The following is a 15,427-nucleotide window of genomic DNA, read 5'->3' as shown; positions in this document are numbered from 1 at the left end:
GCGTGCTGAAAATCTCCCAACTGGTCACTCATGATTCTGTCTTCTGTATCGCTTTATTTCAGTCGTTGGTGTGGAGAAAATCAAATTTTATCAGCCAACCTGTTACGCTTTTAAAGTGACGTAGTTTAAGCTACATTGGTCAGTGCTCCGCCACTTGAAGTGACATTGAAGTCACCTAGGACATCTCAGGGTTATTGTTTTTTTTACATAAAGGCAACTTGGTGGGCGATTTATCCACTACTAAACGCCCAGGCTTACCTAAATAATTGTGTATTGTGATTATTCAATAGCAATTGTTTAATAACATATTGGGCAACTACACAGAAAGAGCGCTGAATATATCTAAATCGTTCCCAAAAATGATTTACAAATTCCTAGGAAAAAAATGCATCACAGTCAATTACAAAACAAGGTCTTTGAAGGTAGATAGTGGGAAAGTCAATGGCAAGCAGATATATCGTTAAAAAGTTAAATTTGACGATACGGGACTAGCATCACAGATATGGACAACGTTTGTATTAGTTTTTATTACATTTTAAATAGTTGGAATGTCTACCTAGCTTACATGTAACCTGATTGTGACATGTGTCGACTAGTTGAATCAACAGATAAATGCAAATTTCGCTTAGGTATCTGCAATGTCAATGTACTGCATGTGTTTTCTGATTACAGATGGCTAGCTTTCTGTGATTACACATTGGATATCAGCTTCTGAATTGGAGCTACAATTCAGTTGCAGGTGTCAGCTGTTAAATTACATTTTCTGGATACACAGTGATGTCGGTTTTTGATGCCGTGCCGCCTGAGGGATCGAAAGTCACGGGCATTCAATGTTGGTTTATGACCTTATTGCTGCTTACATGCAGTGATATCTCCAGATTGTCTGAACCTTTTGATGATATTATGGACTGTAGATAATGAAATGCCTAAATTCAATTCAACTGATAGGAATTATTGATATAGTTTTGTCATGAAATTATGAAAAATACTGTCACCTAGTGGGGTCTAGTATGAAAGACAACTTTTCATTGTGGTTGAGAAAGGAGACATAATAAAGTGGACGTTAAATCAATGATCACTACTCCATGGGAAGTATGGGGAAATAAAATAACATTATTCTTGAAATAGGCTACAACTTTTTTTCAAATTAAAAAAAGAAAATCATGACATTTCTTCATAGAAATGTTTTTCTTGGAAACATACAATGCTTTGTGGTAATAATTACAATTAACTTGTTTAAAAATATATATTTTTGAAGATAAAATTACGAGTTTTGTTCTCTTTTTTGTCAAAGTCATTAAAATCGAACTATTATTTTCTGAGAAAATCTTTAAAAACTACAAACTTCATGCCCTTGTTTTAACTTCTCTCTTAAAAAATATTTGTTTTTCTTCTTGAAAATGTGTCAATTTTCTCCCCCTAAAATGCAAAATTTTCTTTCATGACAAACAAAACACAAAAACGTTGCAGTTCTCCCCAAAATTGTAACTGTTTTTCTTTAAAAAAAGAAAAAGAAAAAAAGAAGGATCACTTTTTGGTTGAATAAATGCAAAATTGTTTGGGAAAAAAATCATGGAAGCGTGACTTCTCAAAACTCTCAAAAATATGCTACTTTTTTTATTTTAAGAATCACAATATGGCTGTATAGCTAAGTCTTTATTATGGTTGTGTGTACACACACACGCACACACCAGTGTGACCGTAATAATCGTTCAGTACAAAAAAACAACAACTAATTTTAGAGTATATATGAATTGATTAGAATATTCAAGTCTCTTTTTCGTCATGACCCCTGCCTGCACGGTGCACAACTTTGCACCGCCCCCTTTCTCTTCTACGCGCTTTCCTTCGGTCTCTTTTCATCAGCGTGTAACTCTCTCGCTCCTTATTTCGTCATTGCACCTCCACGCACACAATAAAAAAGAACCGGCCACTCTCCCGATTGTGGTTTTACTCAGAATGCCTCTTCTCAAGCTTCTGCTGTCGGTCAAGGACGATTTCATCCTCTTCGCGGCTCCGCTCCTTCTGCTGCCTTTGCCGCTCGTTATCAACACGTCGGTACGTTATTATAAATTATTATCATTCCTTTATTATTATTTTTCATCTCCACTACGTGATGCTGAAATGACGCATTAGTGAGCAGTTGTTCCCCCTTGACTCCAGTCGAATAGTTTGATTTGCACCTGTTGCGCATGCATATATGAAATGTACTAGAACGTGACTTGGTGTAACAAGCTGGTCTTTTAGCGTGGGAACCCCTCTGTGTCTATGCTGTGACAACGGTGACGCACTCACACATACGTACGCGTGTTGTGATAAGACTTATAATCGCAGCTGCTTGTGCGTTTATGAACAAAGTGTGCCGACCTAACAGATAACTGATATAGCTCATCAACAAAAATAAGTCAACCAAAGTCTTGATAAACACTCATCAGCACCCTTTGAACAATCATATCGTTGAATGATGTAAGAGCCATTATTTATGTTGAGGTGTGATTTTTACAGGAAGCATCATGCGCCTATGTGATCATCCTCATGGCGGTGTACTGGTGCACCGAGGTTCTCCCGCTGGCAGTGACCGCCTTGCTCCCGGCGCTCCTCTTCCCGCTCTTTGGCATTATGGAATCTAAGAGTGTGAGTGAAAAGATGAAAGTTAAGGACTGTCACAAAAGTTATATTTCAAACGACGAGTTTCCCCTTCAGTGATGGCCAGACGGTCAATCAGCATGTCTCCAAAGAGATCCTGCGGTGTTAGCTTTGTTGTTTAGTGTGTGGCAGGACAACTCTGGGCTGACTGCTCACAATGCCGAGCATCTGACAGTTCCTGGCTGAATCCTTCAGGGAGTGCATAAAGCATAGCAGTGAAGGCTGGGAAAGTGTGTGTATTTGAAATATATCTTTTGTGGCACCAGCCCTACAGGATTTTTTCTATAATATAGTATGATTTGTATACTTAAGAGGAGATGAAGAACAGCAAGAAAATGGAGCATTTCAGCAAAGTGGAGAATATGTTGTTCAAGGCATGGGAGTTGAATCACATGTCTTGAACTCGAGTCGATAAAGTCACTGATTTTATTACTTGTGCCTTGCTTGGCAAAATGTAAGAAAGACTTGACTTTGACTTGAACGCCGTGACTTGACAAGTCATTGTGTTATTGTTTACATTTGAACACCATTTTTTTTAAATGTAGTGGGCCTTTTGTTTTGTGTGGTGGCCACTAGTATGCCACTAATGAGGGCGGAGACTGACTCGTTGAGGAAGTGTCACCAAAAGATGAAAATGAGAATTCAAAGATGATTGTTTTGATGAAAGACAGCATCGTGCAATGTTTGAAATTCAAAGATAAAGACATTTATGACATTTCCTTTGGTCAATCTGACGTAACATGTGAAGCTAAGCTAGTTAGATTAGCTTGTCAGTTTACCTCACCTCATAGCTGGTCATATATTAACTAAACTTGATGTCTGTTAATGCATTTAATTGACAAGGCAATAAAGTGATAGATTACACATCATGGAGAGTAATCTTGAAACTATACCATTATTAAAGCTATTGTTATTTAAACAAACATCTATACAGATGCCGCTTTGTGTATTTTTCTGGTTGTGATGGATCTGCCATATTTGATGTGGCAAAGCCCCCATAAACAAATGCTTGTCAACTTGTCTGAACTTCATAAGGTCTCAACCTAAGCGCACAAATTTTATGCCTCTCAGTCACCCATTTACACACTCTAATTAACTTGGGAAGCAGATTGCAACCAAAAACACAAACTATGTAGTTATGTAAATATGATGATGCATCTTTACTCCCACATTCAGCATTTTTCAATATTTGATCGCAGTAGCAGTGTGACACTCACACAAATATTAGTTAAAAAACAACAGCAAAAATAAGTAGTATCCATTTGTAAATATATACATTTAATTTTACTACACTTTTTTGTTATGATCAGTGAAAAAAGATTGTTTTTTGAATAATGGATGGCTGGGCCACTCCAATATATGTCGCAATTAGCAAGATCTTATGACTTGACTTACGACTTGCTTGAAACAAGTAATGACTTGAATCGTCTTGAAAGTTTGTGCCGACGTAACTTGACTTGCTTGATTTTTTTCCCACAGCAACTTGTTACTTGCTTTAAACTTGAAGATTTTACAACTTGCACATATGTGACTTGCTCCCACCTCTTATAAGCACATTAATACTACAAGCCATTTTAACTAGTTTTTATTTTCTTTTTTGTGTGTGGAATAAAGTCACAATTATTTTTTGTTACTTTACAAGGTAGAGTTATTTTATCATGAAAGGTTTTCTACAAAATTGTTTCTACAAAAAGTTATATTTTTGTTCTGTATTATAACAGTAAGATTTTTATGAACAATGTTTGATTCTTTCAAGTAATTGTAGCCATGGATTTTCTTTGGACTGTGGATTATTTCTACATCATGACTGGCATTGATGATAACTCTGCTGCTTCTATCTCAGGTGTGCATGCAGTACCTGAAGGACACCAACATGTTGTTTGTGGGCGGCCTGATGGTGGCTGTGGCTGTGGAGCACTGGAACTTGCACAAGCGCATCGCCCTAAGGGTGCTTCTGCTTGTCGGCGTACGTCCGGCACTGTGAGTTGTATCAGGCGTCCGGTTTCCATGCCGAGGAGCTCATTTTATTCCTGCTTGATGTTTTTTTTTTTTATAACAAGTCCTCAAACACGGGGATCTTGGGCCACGTGGGTCAAGGGAGAAATGTTTCCACCATAACCCTAACAGCAATTAGAGTCTACTTACTAGACCCAACTACTATGTGCCTCACATGCCATAAGAATGAAAAAGTTGCAACTTAAAAAAAAAGTGATGATAAAAAAAAAAAAATTGTAACAGTATAAAAGTAAAAGTATTATGCTTTTCCAGTCGTAATATTGTGTGAAAATCACTGTTTATGAAGTGAAGAAAGTCATATTTTAAATTAAAATTTCAAAAATAAAACTTGATTCTCATCATATTATCGCCTACCTTTCAAAAGAAAGATGATATTCAAAATGGCAGGAGGCAGGAATTATCCACCGACTGCAATCCAAAACAGTGCTGTGTGTTTACTTAAACAGGCCCAAATTACACATTAAATAAATTTTTGGTTACTGTAAATTTTTATGAGCTTAGTTCAGGAAACACTATACTTTTTTTTTAGTGGTCTGACTTCAGATTCTTTCTAATGTAAAATATGTGCCTTGGCCCACTAAAGGTTAGGAGACAAAAATCCTAATGATGGTACTATAGTTTCATAATTTAAAAAAAAAAACTTTATAAAGGCAGTGATTTCAGAGTTATGTCATCATTAATCGCAGTCATATCAGAGATTTGATACAAAGATAAGGCATGGAGGAATTTACTTATTTTGTTTTATTGATGCACCAGTCCTCATGTGAAGGTCTACACTTTTTAACCATTACATATGGGGCAAATTTGGCTCTTTTTTTAAACATTTGACAGCCGTAAAAAAAAAAAAGTCTTTCATTCACCTTAAAATTGAAGTTTCTTAGGTGACCCAAAATATGCACAAATGAAAATATTTAAAAAGTAGACATTTGTACAGGTGCCACAAAGTTTATATACATTTAGGCAGTTTCAGGTCAATGAATGTGTAGAATACTGACAAAAAATCTAGAGAAGCATCTGTGTCCTCGCCACATTTGCACAGGTTCCACAGAAACATGCCTCTGTTGGTCTTTGAAGGGTGTTGGGGAATTTCGAAACAATGAAAAAGTAAAACAGCACACAGATTATCATACATGTACAGTATGTCACAAAAGTGAGTACCCGCTTCACTGACACAATGAAAAGTAGTCATCTTATTTAACAATGTAAATGTATTGTTCCCTCAAAATAACTCACAATATAACCCCCTGCAACAAAAGTGACTACACCCCTAAGTGAAAATGTTCACCTTGGGCACAGTTTGTGATTTCCCACCTCCAGTGTCATGTGATTCGTTAGTGTTACAAGGTCTCGGGTTTGATCAGGGAGCAGTTTTTGTTGCTTTTGTAAGATACTGCATACTAAACATAAGGAACACCAATCATACAGATGTCAGAGGTTAACAGGTGTGAGAACCTCAACTAGCAAAAACAAGGTAACTTCTGTACTGCACCCTTCAAGGTTCAAGGACTCTAGTTTAACAACCACTGCTTTAACATCCAATTGATATTTTGACCTTTATCGGCAGGCTCATGCTGGGCTTCATGGGCGTGACGGCCTTCTTGTCTATGTGGATCAGCAACACAGCCACCGCAGCCATGATGGTGCCCATCGTCCAAGCCGTCCTGGAGGAGCTCAACAACAGCGATGCGCAGATGCCCGCCATTCTGAGCTCAGACGAGGTCCAGATGTCAGAGGTGGACGGCAAGCAGCAGAAACAGACAGAGGTGACAGGTGAGAGGGTGCTGGACTCTTCGGTACCCTGTTTTTCGTTTGCTCCTCTCAGACTATGGTCTCCTGTTTGAAGGCCCCGTGGTGGTGACTTTCCTGGACACCTCCGTTGAGGAGAACCGACAAAAGGAGGCAGCGGAAAGACAGAGGATGTGCAAAGGGATGATCCTTTGCATCTGCTACTCCGCCAGCATTGGCGGCACCGCCACGCTGACAGGGACCGGTCCCAACTTGGTGCTCAACGGACAAATGAGCCAGTGGGTGCCGGGTTTGACGGGTGGCTGTGCATTTTGTACCAGAGCCTTCAGTGGGCCTTAATCCACCTAATACCACTACTATCGTTAAACCTTATGTTGTTCTCCTTCAGACTGTTTCCTGAAAATGGCGATGTGATCAATTTTGCCTCCTGGTTCGGATTCGCCTTCCCCAACATGATCCTCATGCTGGTGCTGGCGTGGCTGTGGCTACAGTTTGTCTTCATCGGATTCAAGTGAGTGAATGGACGCAGAGAAAGTACACATCACAAAATGGGGACTGAACGTTGAGGTGCTTTCGTTTCCAGCTTCAAGAAGACGTGGGGCTGCGGCACTAAAAAGACGGAGAAAGAGGTGGCTGCCTATGAAGTGATCAAAGGGCAGCATCGCCGGCTGGGGCCCATGTCCTTTGGCGAATTCTGCGTCCTGGGTCTCTTCATTCTGCTTGTGGTCCTGTGGTTCTCCAGGGACCCTGGATTTATGCACGGCTGGGCAACTAATGTCTTCAACTCCAAAGCAGAGTATACAACTTTTTCCCTCCTAATTACACTTTGTGGGTTTTTTTCATTGATAGCACACCTGCGCAGGATGCCGGCGGAATGTGATTTTTTTTTTTGTGCCAGCGTACGGCTCGCTGCACATGTCCGCTCATTTGGCAGACTGGTCTCTGCCAAGCTGGCCAGGTCATCACAGCAGAAGGAGTGTGTTGGAGATGCAACGGAGTGACCATCATGTGGCATAAAGTCAATCTAAACCTAACGTAACCACATCAAAATGGCCGGCGTAGACAGCTGGTCTAATATGATGTATTTCATTCATAAATATATGAACAGCCTGCATCAAATCCTCTGAATTTTATTTAATTTTTTTAAATCCACTAAGCGGCACAGCCCTCTCGCAGATCCGCTGGCCTTCAGTCACCTGTGAAATTACCAACATGGGGTCTAACCCTCCTCTGTGCAGTCACACCACGTGCTTGGCAGGATTTACATAGGTCGTGAAAATCCACACCACCAAACACAAATTGAGCAAAAAAGTATTCATACTGAGGTCGATACATGGGTCCATTGTACCTTTAATTGTTACTATACGTCGCTTGTATGGATAAATTAACAAAGATTTCTGACAAATAATAATTTCAGACCAGTTATAAGGGAAGTCAACTTTAAATATTTCTAGACAATATGTTATATGTGACCTCACAAGTCTAAACATAACATTCTGCTTAATATTACATTTGTGGAATATGAGCCATAAAGCAAAATCCAGCCGTTTCTATCCATCTCAGGGGAACGGCCTTTTTCCCACTTCCTGTCGACTGAAGATGACATCACAGTTGCTCTTTTCTGAAGCTGAGCTGTGATTGGTTGCTACCTGAGCAACTGTGATTTTCACTCAACAGCAAGTGGCAAAATGGCCACCTTCTGATACTGATAAAAACTTCTGGATTTTGCTGCTTAATTCCATTCAATATTCCACTCATGCAATATTATACCACATTTAGACTAGTGGGGCTGAATAGAACATATTGTCAAGAAATTGTTATTGGGTTGACTTCCCCTTTAACTGAAATTGGACAATTTACCTTGGCATACCCGATGATCTGTTGTGCTTATGAACCATTGACCCAGTGAGCGTTGCACATCCTGAAGGTCATTATGTCTTGAAGTCCAGTCCACCTTATAAGGCAACATCTACTTCCACTTAGGTACGTCACAGACGCCACTGTGGCTGTCTTCATCGCCATCCTCCTCTTTGTCCTGCCAGCCAAACCTCCACGCTTGTGCTCATGGAGGACACAAAGTTTTGACACAGGTTGGTCAATAAAAAAGTTGTCATTGTGCAATGACACAACAATGACACATAAATCACTCTGTAGCGTCCCATCAGACATCCAGCTCAACTCCACGTCTGCTCACCTGGAAGGTGGTCCAGAAGAAGTTACCGTGGGGAATTGTGCTGCTCCTTGGGGGAGGCTTTGCCCTGGCCAAAGGGAGTGAGGTAGGTAGGGGGATAGGATGACTCGCAACTACAAGGACCTCAGAAGTCTGAAGATTTACATTAGCATTAGCATGGCTGCTAACCTAAATACAGAACAAAACCAAATTTGCAATGTATTTCAACTCAAGGTGTCAGTTTGTGGAACAATCGGGATTATAAAACAAAATCATCTCAGCCCGTTTGCATTTTAAAAAAATGTATAAAAGCACAATTTCTGGATAAATATAATTAGTACAAGGTCATTCTATTTAATTATTTTTCTTTAATTGTTATTCAGAAAGCATCTGTTTTTTTATTTTATTTTTTGTGTGTGTTGAAAGATTAGTGACAGATATTATAAGTTTTTCTTCTTTCTGTCCCCTTTCATTTCTTTTACTTTTTAAGAATGAAATACTTTTTTTGAATTGAAATTGAATTGAATATTAGCTTTCTGTGATCTTCAAAAATAATCTTTATAACGTTTATTAAAATATTGGGGCTATTTTTTTTTACCAAAATGTGGAAACTTCCACTTCCTTCAGATGTCAACTTGACAACATGAGCTTGATTGAAATGTCAAGTGTGGATACATATGCTTCATCTTACTATTTTAAACATGACATTCTGATAAATATTACAAGCAAAATCCAGCCTTTTTTTCCATTTCAGGGACCACTTGCTGTTGACTGAAGATGACATCACATCTTAGGCTCAGGCAATGACCAATCACAGCTCACCTGTTTTCCGAAGCTGAGCTGTGATTGATCGTTACCTGAGACCTGAGCAACTATGATGTCATTTTCACTCGACAGCAAGTGGTAAAATGGCCACCTTCTGATACTGATAAAAACTGCTGGATTTTGCTGCTTAACTCATATTAACCGAAATACCGTATTTAGACTAGAGGGGCTGCATAGAACATATTATTATCAAGAAATTTTTGGGGGGTTGACTTCCCCTATACAAACAATACATGATATGTATACCAAATGGAAGAAATATCACATTTTCTCACGGTAACTATGGTTTAGTTGAGTCTAGTACAAAGGTAACAAAAGAAACATTTAAATAGTGACTGTCCAAAATGTATATATGGACATTTCCTTCAATTTTTGACAACATGAATGTAGAATTCAGTGGAGACCTCAGTTTAACCCCCCAATGTTTTTTTCAGGTTTCAGGACTTTCCAGGTGGATGGGAACTCAAATGAGCCCCTTGCAAAGCATCCCACCCTGGGCAATCGCCATTATCTTGTGCCTCCTGATTGCAACCTTCACAGAGTGCACCAGCAATGTGGCTACGGCGACACTCTTCCTGCCCGTTTTAGCATCAATGGTAAGCAACAGAAAAACAAAAAGACAACTGCGTTTGGTTCAGCAAGGTGAAGTGCTTCTTTTCTGGCTGATTTCCCCCAATGGCAGTCGAGCATTCAAACCCCTCCCAGTGGCAGCCTGCTCATTCTCCGCCTGTTTTGTTACCCATCTAGTTGCTCATTCAAGCTGAATGTGTTTAGTCCCATTCCGCAGGGGCCCCTCCTCCCATTCGTAGCCTGCCAATACTCCAATTCATCTCCTGGGCCTTCAATGCAGCCCACCCCACCACGGGCTGAAGAATGGCATTACTGTGTGCCTTGTTTGAGAACTGCGAGTGAGCGCCAGTGAGCCGGCTTGCCAAAGATGGTACTAGGCAAGGGTGCTTGATAGATTTTTATTCAGTCTGAAGACAAGTAAAAGAAAAGAGAATCTCCTCTGTTACATGCAGCTGAAAGTGAATGGTGTGGGGGAAAGTTATAGCTTGTGACTTCCTCTTAAAGAAAAATTTGCATAGGCTTTAAAAAGTACAAATTCACTCTCTCACAAAAAAACAAAAACTAAAAAAAAGTACAAATTCACATGGATTCTCACCAGATGGTGGATTTTTTTAAATATATTTTTAAATATATTTGAAAATATTTTTTATATATTTTATTATATATATATATATATATATATATAATATATTTGAATTATTCAGTTATCGAAGCTACACATCTCAATCTTATGAGTCTCCAAACGAGGTGTGATCATTATTGCACACAAGACATTTGGTCAACAGATTCATATTTTATGGTGAGTATTCAAATTTCGTCACCATGCTTCTCCCAATTCCAGTGGCAGAAAGCCGTAAACTCAATAATACCTTTGAGCACTTTTGCAGCGACCATCTGTGTAGTACACAAACTTGGTATCAATCTGGCCTCTTGAGACATTTTTGTGGGTCTACTCATCATAGTAACGTCTACCATATTATGTTGCTAACTTTATTTCGCTTCAGGGTCAGAATAAAACAAAATTAGGGCTGTTAACTCTGGAGATTCAGTGAAATTCTTTAAAGCATTGAACATTTAACTCAGATCTATTTACTTCCTTTGGTGGCCTATAAACGCTGCTCACGTGTGCTTGGAGGAGTTACTGGCAGATGAGTTCTGGAAAATGGATAAACGCGGACTGTAGGTAGTTTTACTTTCCGTTTTACTTGCTTGACGCTTGTGGAAAATTCTAAAGTAGCTAATATGCGCACTTTGCAAAGTCAAATTAAACTAGCATATTAGTTGTGTGTTCCTCTACTCAAGTTACCTCCGTGTGCCTCAGTGTTGCTGGAATGCGGTGCTCGTGGGCAGAACTAAACCTAAAAGTGAGAAGTTTGGAGAATTGTTTCTATGAGAAAAATTGCAATAAGATGCCTGATTCTGTTTTGATGATTTTGTCCAACAGTTGTATTTTACAGGGAAAGTGTTGTATTCAAGGATCAAAATAGCGAGGACAGTCTTTGAACTCGAAATATACATTCTATTTGATTATTTTACATTAATTGCAAGATTTTACTCAAGTAAATATTTGCTACAAGCTTTGTAAGAAATAGTATAAAAAATGTGATAAATCGAGATGTGAAAATTCAATATATGAGGGTCAAATTTAATTGCAATTGGAAAGAATCTCTCAGCCTTGAAAGGAACCAAAATTGCTGACTTCTTGTGTTCTTTTGGCATATTGTTTTGTGCATTTACCAGATTTTATGTAGCCAGCTGAAGCAGAATTAAAAAATAAATAAATACAAACTCAAAGTGATTATTTATTTGGCTCAAGAATACCAAGTAATGATGAAACAAAAGATTTCAAACGGCCCTGAGACATGTACTGCAATAAAGTCAAGGTTCCACATTTTGTCCAGTGTAAACATTTGGGCCGGCTCCCCCTATTTTACATTGCATAGTCACATTGTTTCGAAATGCTTTTGCAACGTCTGTCTCCTGATAAGGATTTTAATCATTAATATTCAATAACATTCCATGTTTTTTCAGTTTTTTTGTGGTTTTAGAACCTCCTTTTATTGAATTTTCTTTATGTAGGTCAATCATTTCAAATAAAGACCATGTCTTCCCACGTGTAATGAGAACTGCTCTTGAATGGTTCAATAACATGTTGCTGGCCACAACCTATGAATCAGTACGACCACAATTCCGATGAAGGGCTGTATGTAGGGCCATGTATTTTCAGAAGCAGGAATTACTGTGCAATGTTAGGTGCCTTGTTTGCGGAATCATATTTGCAGGCTGCTATTATTGCCGTGAGTCAGCCCTGAGTTTGCAAGAATACTTCTAAATTATGCCCGTCTAATGAAAGTTTTCTCTCCGGCGGTTACAAACTGACGTGGAATGGAGGATTGAAGTTGATCCTTGTTTGATTCCGCAGTCGCAGTCCATCGGAATCAACCCGCTGTACGTCATGGTGCCTTGTACCCTGAGCGCCTCCTTTGCCTTCATGTTGCCTGTGGCTACGCCGCCAAACGCCATTGTCTTCTCCTATGGATACCTCAAGGTTTCGGACATGGTGAGTGTGGTCTGTTGGCCTCGGTTACGTGGGTACGTGGATAAGGGTTGGTCTATCTGTCAATCTGCCACTCCATTTTTTTGAAGATCCATTCATTTGTTGGTTTTGACATCTACTGACTTGTCTAGCTACTTAACCCTGGAGAACCCACGGGGTCAAATTTGACCCCTATAATTTCTGCTACTCAAATAACAAAAACCTTCTTTATTTTTTTTATTTTTTTACAAATTTAACTTCAAAAGTCCAGAGTGCCACTTCTGAGTGGATGAATATTGCATTTACATGAGCCAGAGTGGTGGTGACAAGATGGCTTTTGTTGAGCTGGAAATCAATCCAAACAAAACCATCTTCTCAGCAAACCATCAGATGGGAAAATTGTGTTTTTTTTGTTAATCTATTTCATATCATGTTGCAGAATGCCTAGGAGTATGTTTTATATATATATATATTTTGATAAATTAGCAACTCTGAGCTAGTTTAAAAAAAAGGGTTAAAATTGAAAAAAAACATATATTTTGGTGTTCAGTGAACTTATAGCAGTCATTTAATGTATAATTCATAATTTTCCAAAGAAGAAAAGGGTTCTTGGGTTCTCCAGAGTTAAAATTGTCTATTAGTTCTTGAGCCTGCCCAGCTAAGCTACTAAAACATGTGTCTGGTAGTCCTTAACTCTATGTAATCTAACGGCCGGTCTACCTTCTTATCTTTCAGGCCAGGACTGGATTAGTCATGAACATCATTGGCATACTATGCATCACGCTAGCCATCAACACCTGGGGCCGGGCAATATTTCATCTGGACACCTTTCCTACGTGGGCCAACGCAACTGGGCCGTGACGGCGTCCCGGGGCTCCCCAGCGCATCAGTCTCCTGCTCTCGGATCTGAGCCACATCGCGGTCTGACATGGTCTGCACTGCTGAGACGCAACGTCTCCCACCATGTTTATTTTCCAGTCCACGCTCAAGCCTAGTGGATGATGATTCAGAAGTAGAGGGAAAGACTTTTCTATTACTAGGGAAGAAGAAGAAAAACTGATTTGCCTGTTATTAAAATGCTGACAAGATTTTTATATGAACTAACCTGAGCACTGTAACAAAAACAGAGCATGAGAAGGTGGATTATTACTAGAAAGCATTTAAATCAAACATTGACCAGATGTAAGAATGCTGCTGCTTAACTGTTCACACTTTTAAGTTAGAACAATCCACTTACATATTGTTTACATGATATATTTCTTTCTGCTACAAATGGATCATTTTAATTCTCGGCTGAAAAAATATGAAAATGTATGTACAACATGGTTTAATCGTTTTGTACAACATAAAGAAAATTGACATGAATTTTTACACCTAGATTGACCTGCGAGGGCTTCCTTCCAGTATTATTTGAGCTTTGAATTATCTTGTAAATAACAGCAAGACTTGCACCAACATTCCCATTTCTTTTACTATTCAAATCACTGTTGTATTTTTGGCGTTTTGCAATAACGATTATGCAAGTATGCAATAATGAGTTCTGTCTGAACTGCTGTTTTTCTACAGGTGTATGCCTTTTTTTTTTTCTCAAGACCTGTTTTTGTATGTGAAATTGATCAAAATGAATGTCTTATTTCCCAACAAAATGAATGGCGCTCCAATGAGGTATTTGATTTCCGTTTTATATTTGATACAGAACAGAAATGAAAGTGCATAAATAAAGATTATCTTGTAATCCTTATAGTGCCATTTCTTGACATGTCCCGAGCTTAGAGTGTTAATGTTGGTCTGACTTCCTGTCTATTTGCTGGGCACTTGCCACTGAGCCGTGTAAACTCTGCCCAGCAACACAAAGGGCACGGAATTGGGATTTGACCAGTAGAAATAATTCTGTTGTCAACTCAAGTTCCTATTTATTTATGAATCACAAATTCCGTGCAGTTTAAAGAGGAAGTTGATTTTTTTAATATTACAGATAGCACAAGTTCTGCAACTTTCCAGGTAAAGTATGATTTTTTTTTCATTAGAAACAAAAAATTTTTGGGGTGTGTTTTCAATAGATCTGTTAGATCGACCAATACTCAGAATACTGAGAAAAGTCCACAAAACTAGTAGTAGTATGAATGCTTCCCAGCAGTAAAGCACGATTTCACCAGAATTTTTATTTTTTTTATAGCAATTATAGTGACCAACTTGCTCAAGTTACATTTCTGTTAAGTCATCAAATCATATCATATGATTACATTACATTCTCCTTGCATTCTAATTATTTAAACATGACATCACATTGTACGAGTGAAGTATAATAAAATATGTTGTCTATCTAGCCTGGTCAGTGTTCGTTGACAAAAAAACATGTCTCCCAATTTTTGCTGATATTTTTTTTCTTCTTCAGGAGAGCTCAGTATTGTTCATTCGATTTGACATCATCATTGCTCTCCTTTTTTTTAAAAAAACAAACAAACAAATAAATTAAAAAAATTTAATATATATATATATTTTTAAATATATATATATATATACATATACACACATATATATATATATTTTTTTTGTATGTGGGTGAGTATGTGTATGTGCGTGTGTGTGTGTGCGTGCGTGCGTGCGAGCGAGCGTGTGTGTATTCATCAGTTCACCTAAAGCCCATTAAAAAAAAATCCCATACTAATAATATAAAATAATAATAAATTGCCAAATGCAGAAACATCAATGTAAGTTATCACGATGTAGTGGCTGACATTTTTTCATTCAAATGCAAAACAGCAATTGTTGTTTTGCAGACAGATCAGTTGGCTTGACCAATATCCAAAACAATGAGACAAGTCCAAAGAACTCAAAGCCCAAGAAGAAAAAACAATTCAAGTACTGGTACAAATACACCTGCGGGGAAGTTATGACTGAGCCCTTTGACCCCCCCT

General features: G+C 38.5%; 1 protein-coding gene across 1 annotated transcript; it reads left to right on the top strand.

The window, feature by feature from the left end:
- Window positions 1-1,891: 1,891 nt before the first annotated feature.
- LOC144052615 (Na(+)/citrate cotransporter-like) lies at window positions 1,892-14,250 on the top strand. Its single transcript, XM_077566844.1, has 12 exons — window positions 1,892-2,058; window positions 2,506-2,634; window positions 4,490-4,626; window positions 6,227-6,432; window positions 6,506-6,686; window positions 6,797-6,919; window positions 6,992-7,204; window positions 8,392-8,498; window positions 8,563-8,684; window positions 9,838-9,999; window positions 12,396-12,533; window positions 13,245-14,250. Exons 1-12 carry the CDS (start codon window positions 1,960-1,962, stop codon window positions 13,368-13,370), a joined length of 1,743 nt encoding a protein of 580 aa, XP_077422970.1. The 5' UTR covers window positions 1,892-1,959; the 3' UTR covers window positions 13,371-14,250.
- The last annotated feature ends 1,177 nt before the right edge of the window (window positions 14,251-15,427 follow it).

This window comes from Vanacampus margaritifer, chromosome 5, assembly GCF_051991255.1.
Source record: "Vanacampus margaritifer isolate UIUO_Vmar chromosome 5, RoL_Vmar_1.0, whole genome shotgun sequence".
Classification (NCBI taxonomy): domain Eukaryota; kingdom Metazoa; phylum Chordata; class Actinopteri; order Syngnathiformes; family Syngnathidae; genus Vanacampus; species Vanacampus margaritifer.
Note: the sequence above shows the minus strand (reverse complement) of the source record. Positions and strands in the feature narration are given on the sequence as shown.

Coding starts and splice junctions, on each gene's coding strand:
- LOC144052615 (XM_077566844.1), top strand. CDS start 1,960: ATGCCTCTTCTCAAGCTTCTGCTGTCGGTCAAGGACGATTTCATCCTC. Junction 6,433..6,505: donor GAAACAGACAGAGGTGACAG/GTGAGAGGGTGC, acceptor TCCTGTTTGAAG/GCCCCGTGGTGGTGACTTTC. Junction 6,687..6,796: donor CTCAACGGACAAATGAGCCA/GTGGGTGCCGGG, acceptor GTTCTCCTTCAG/ACTGTTTCCTGAAAATGGCG.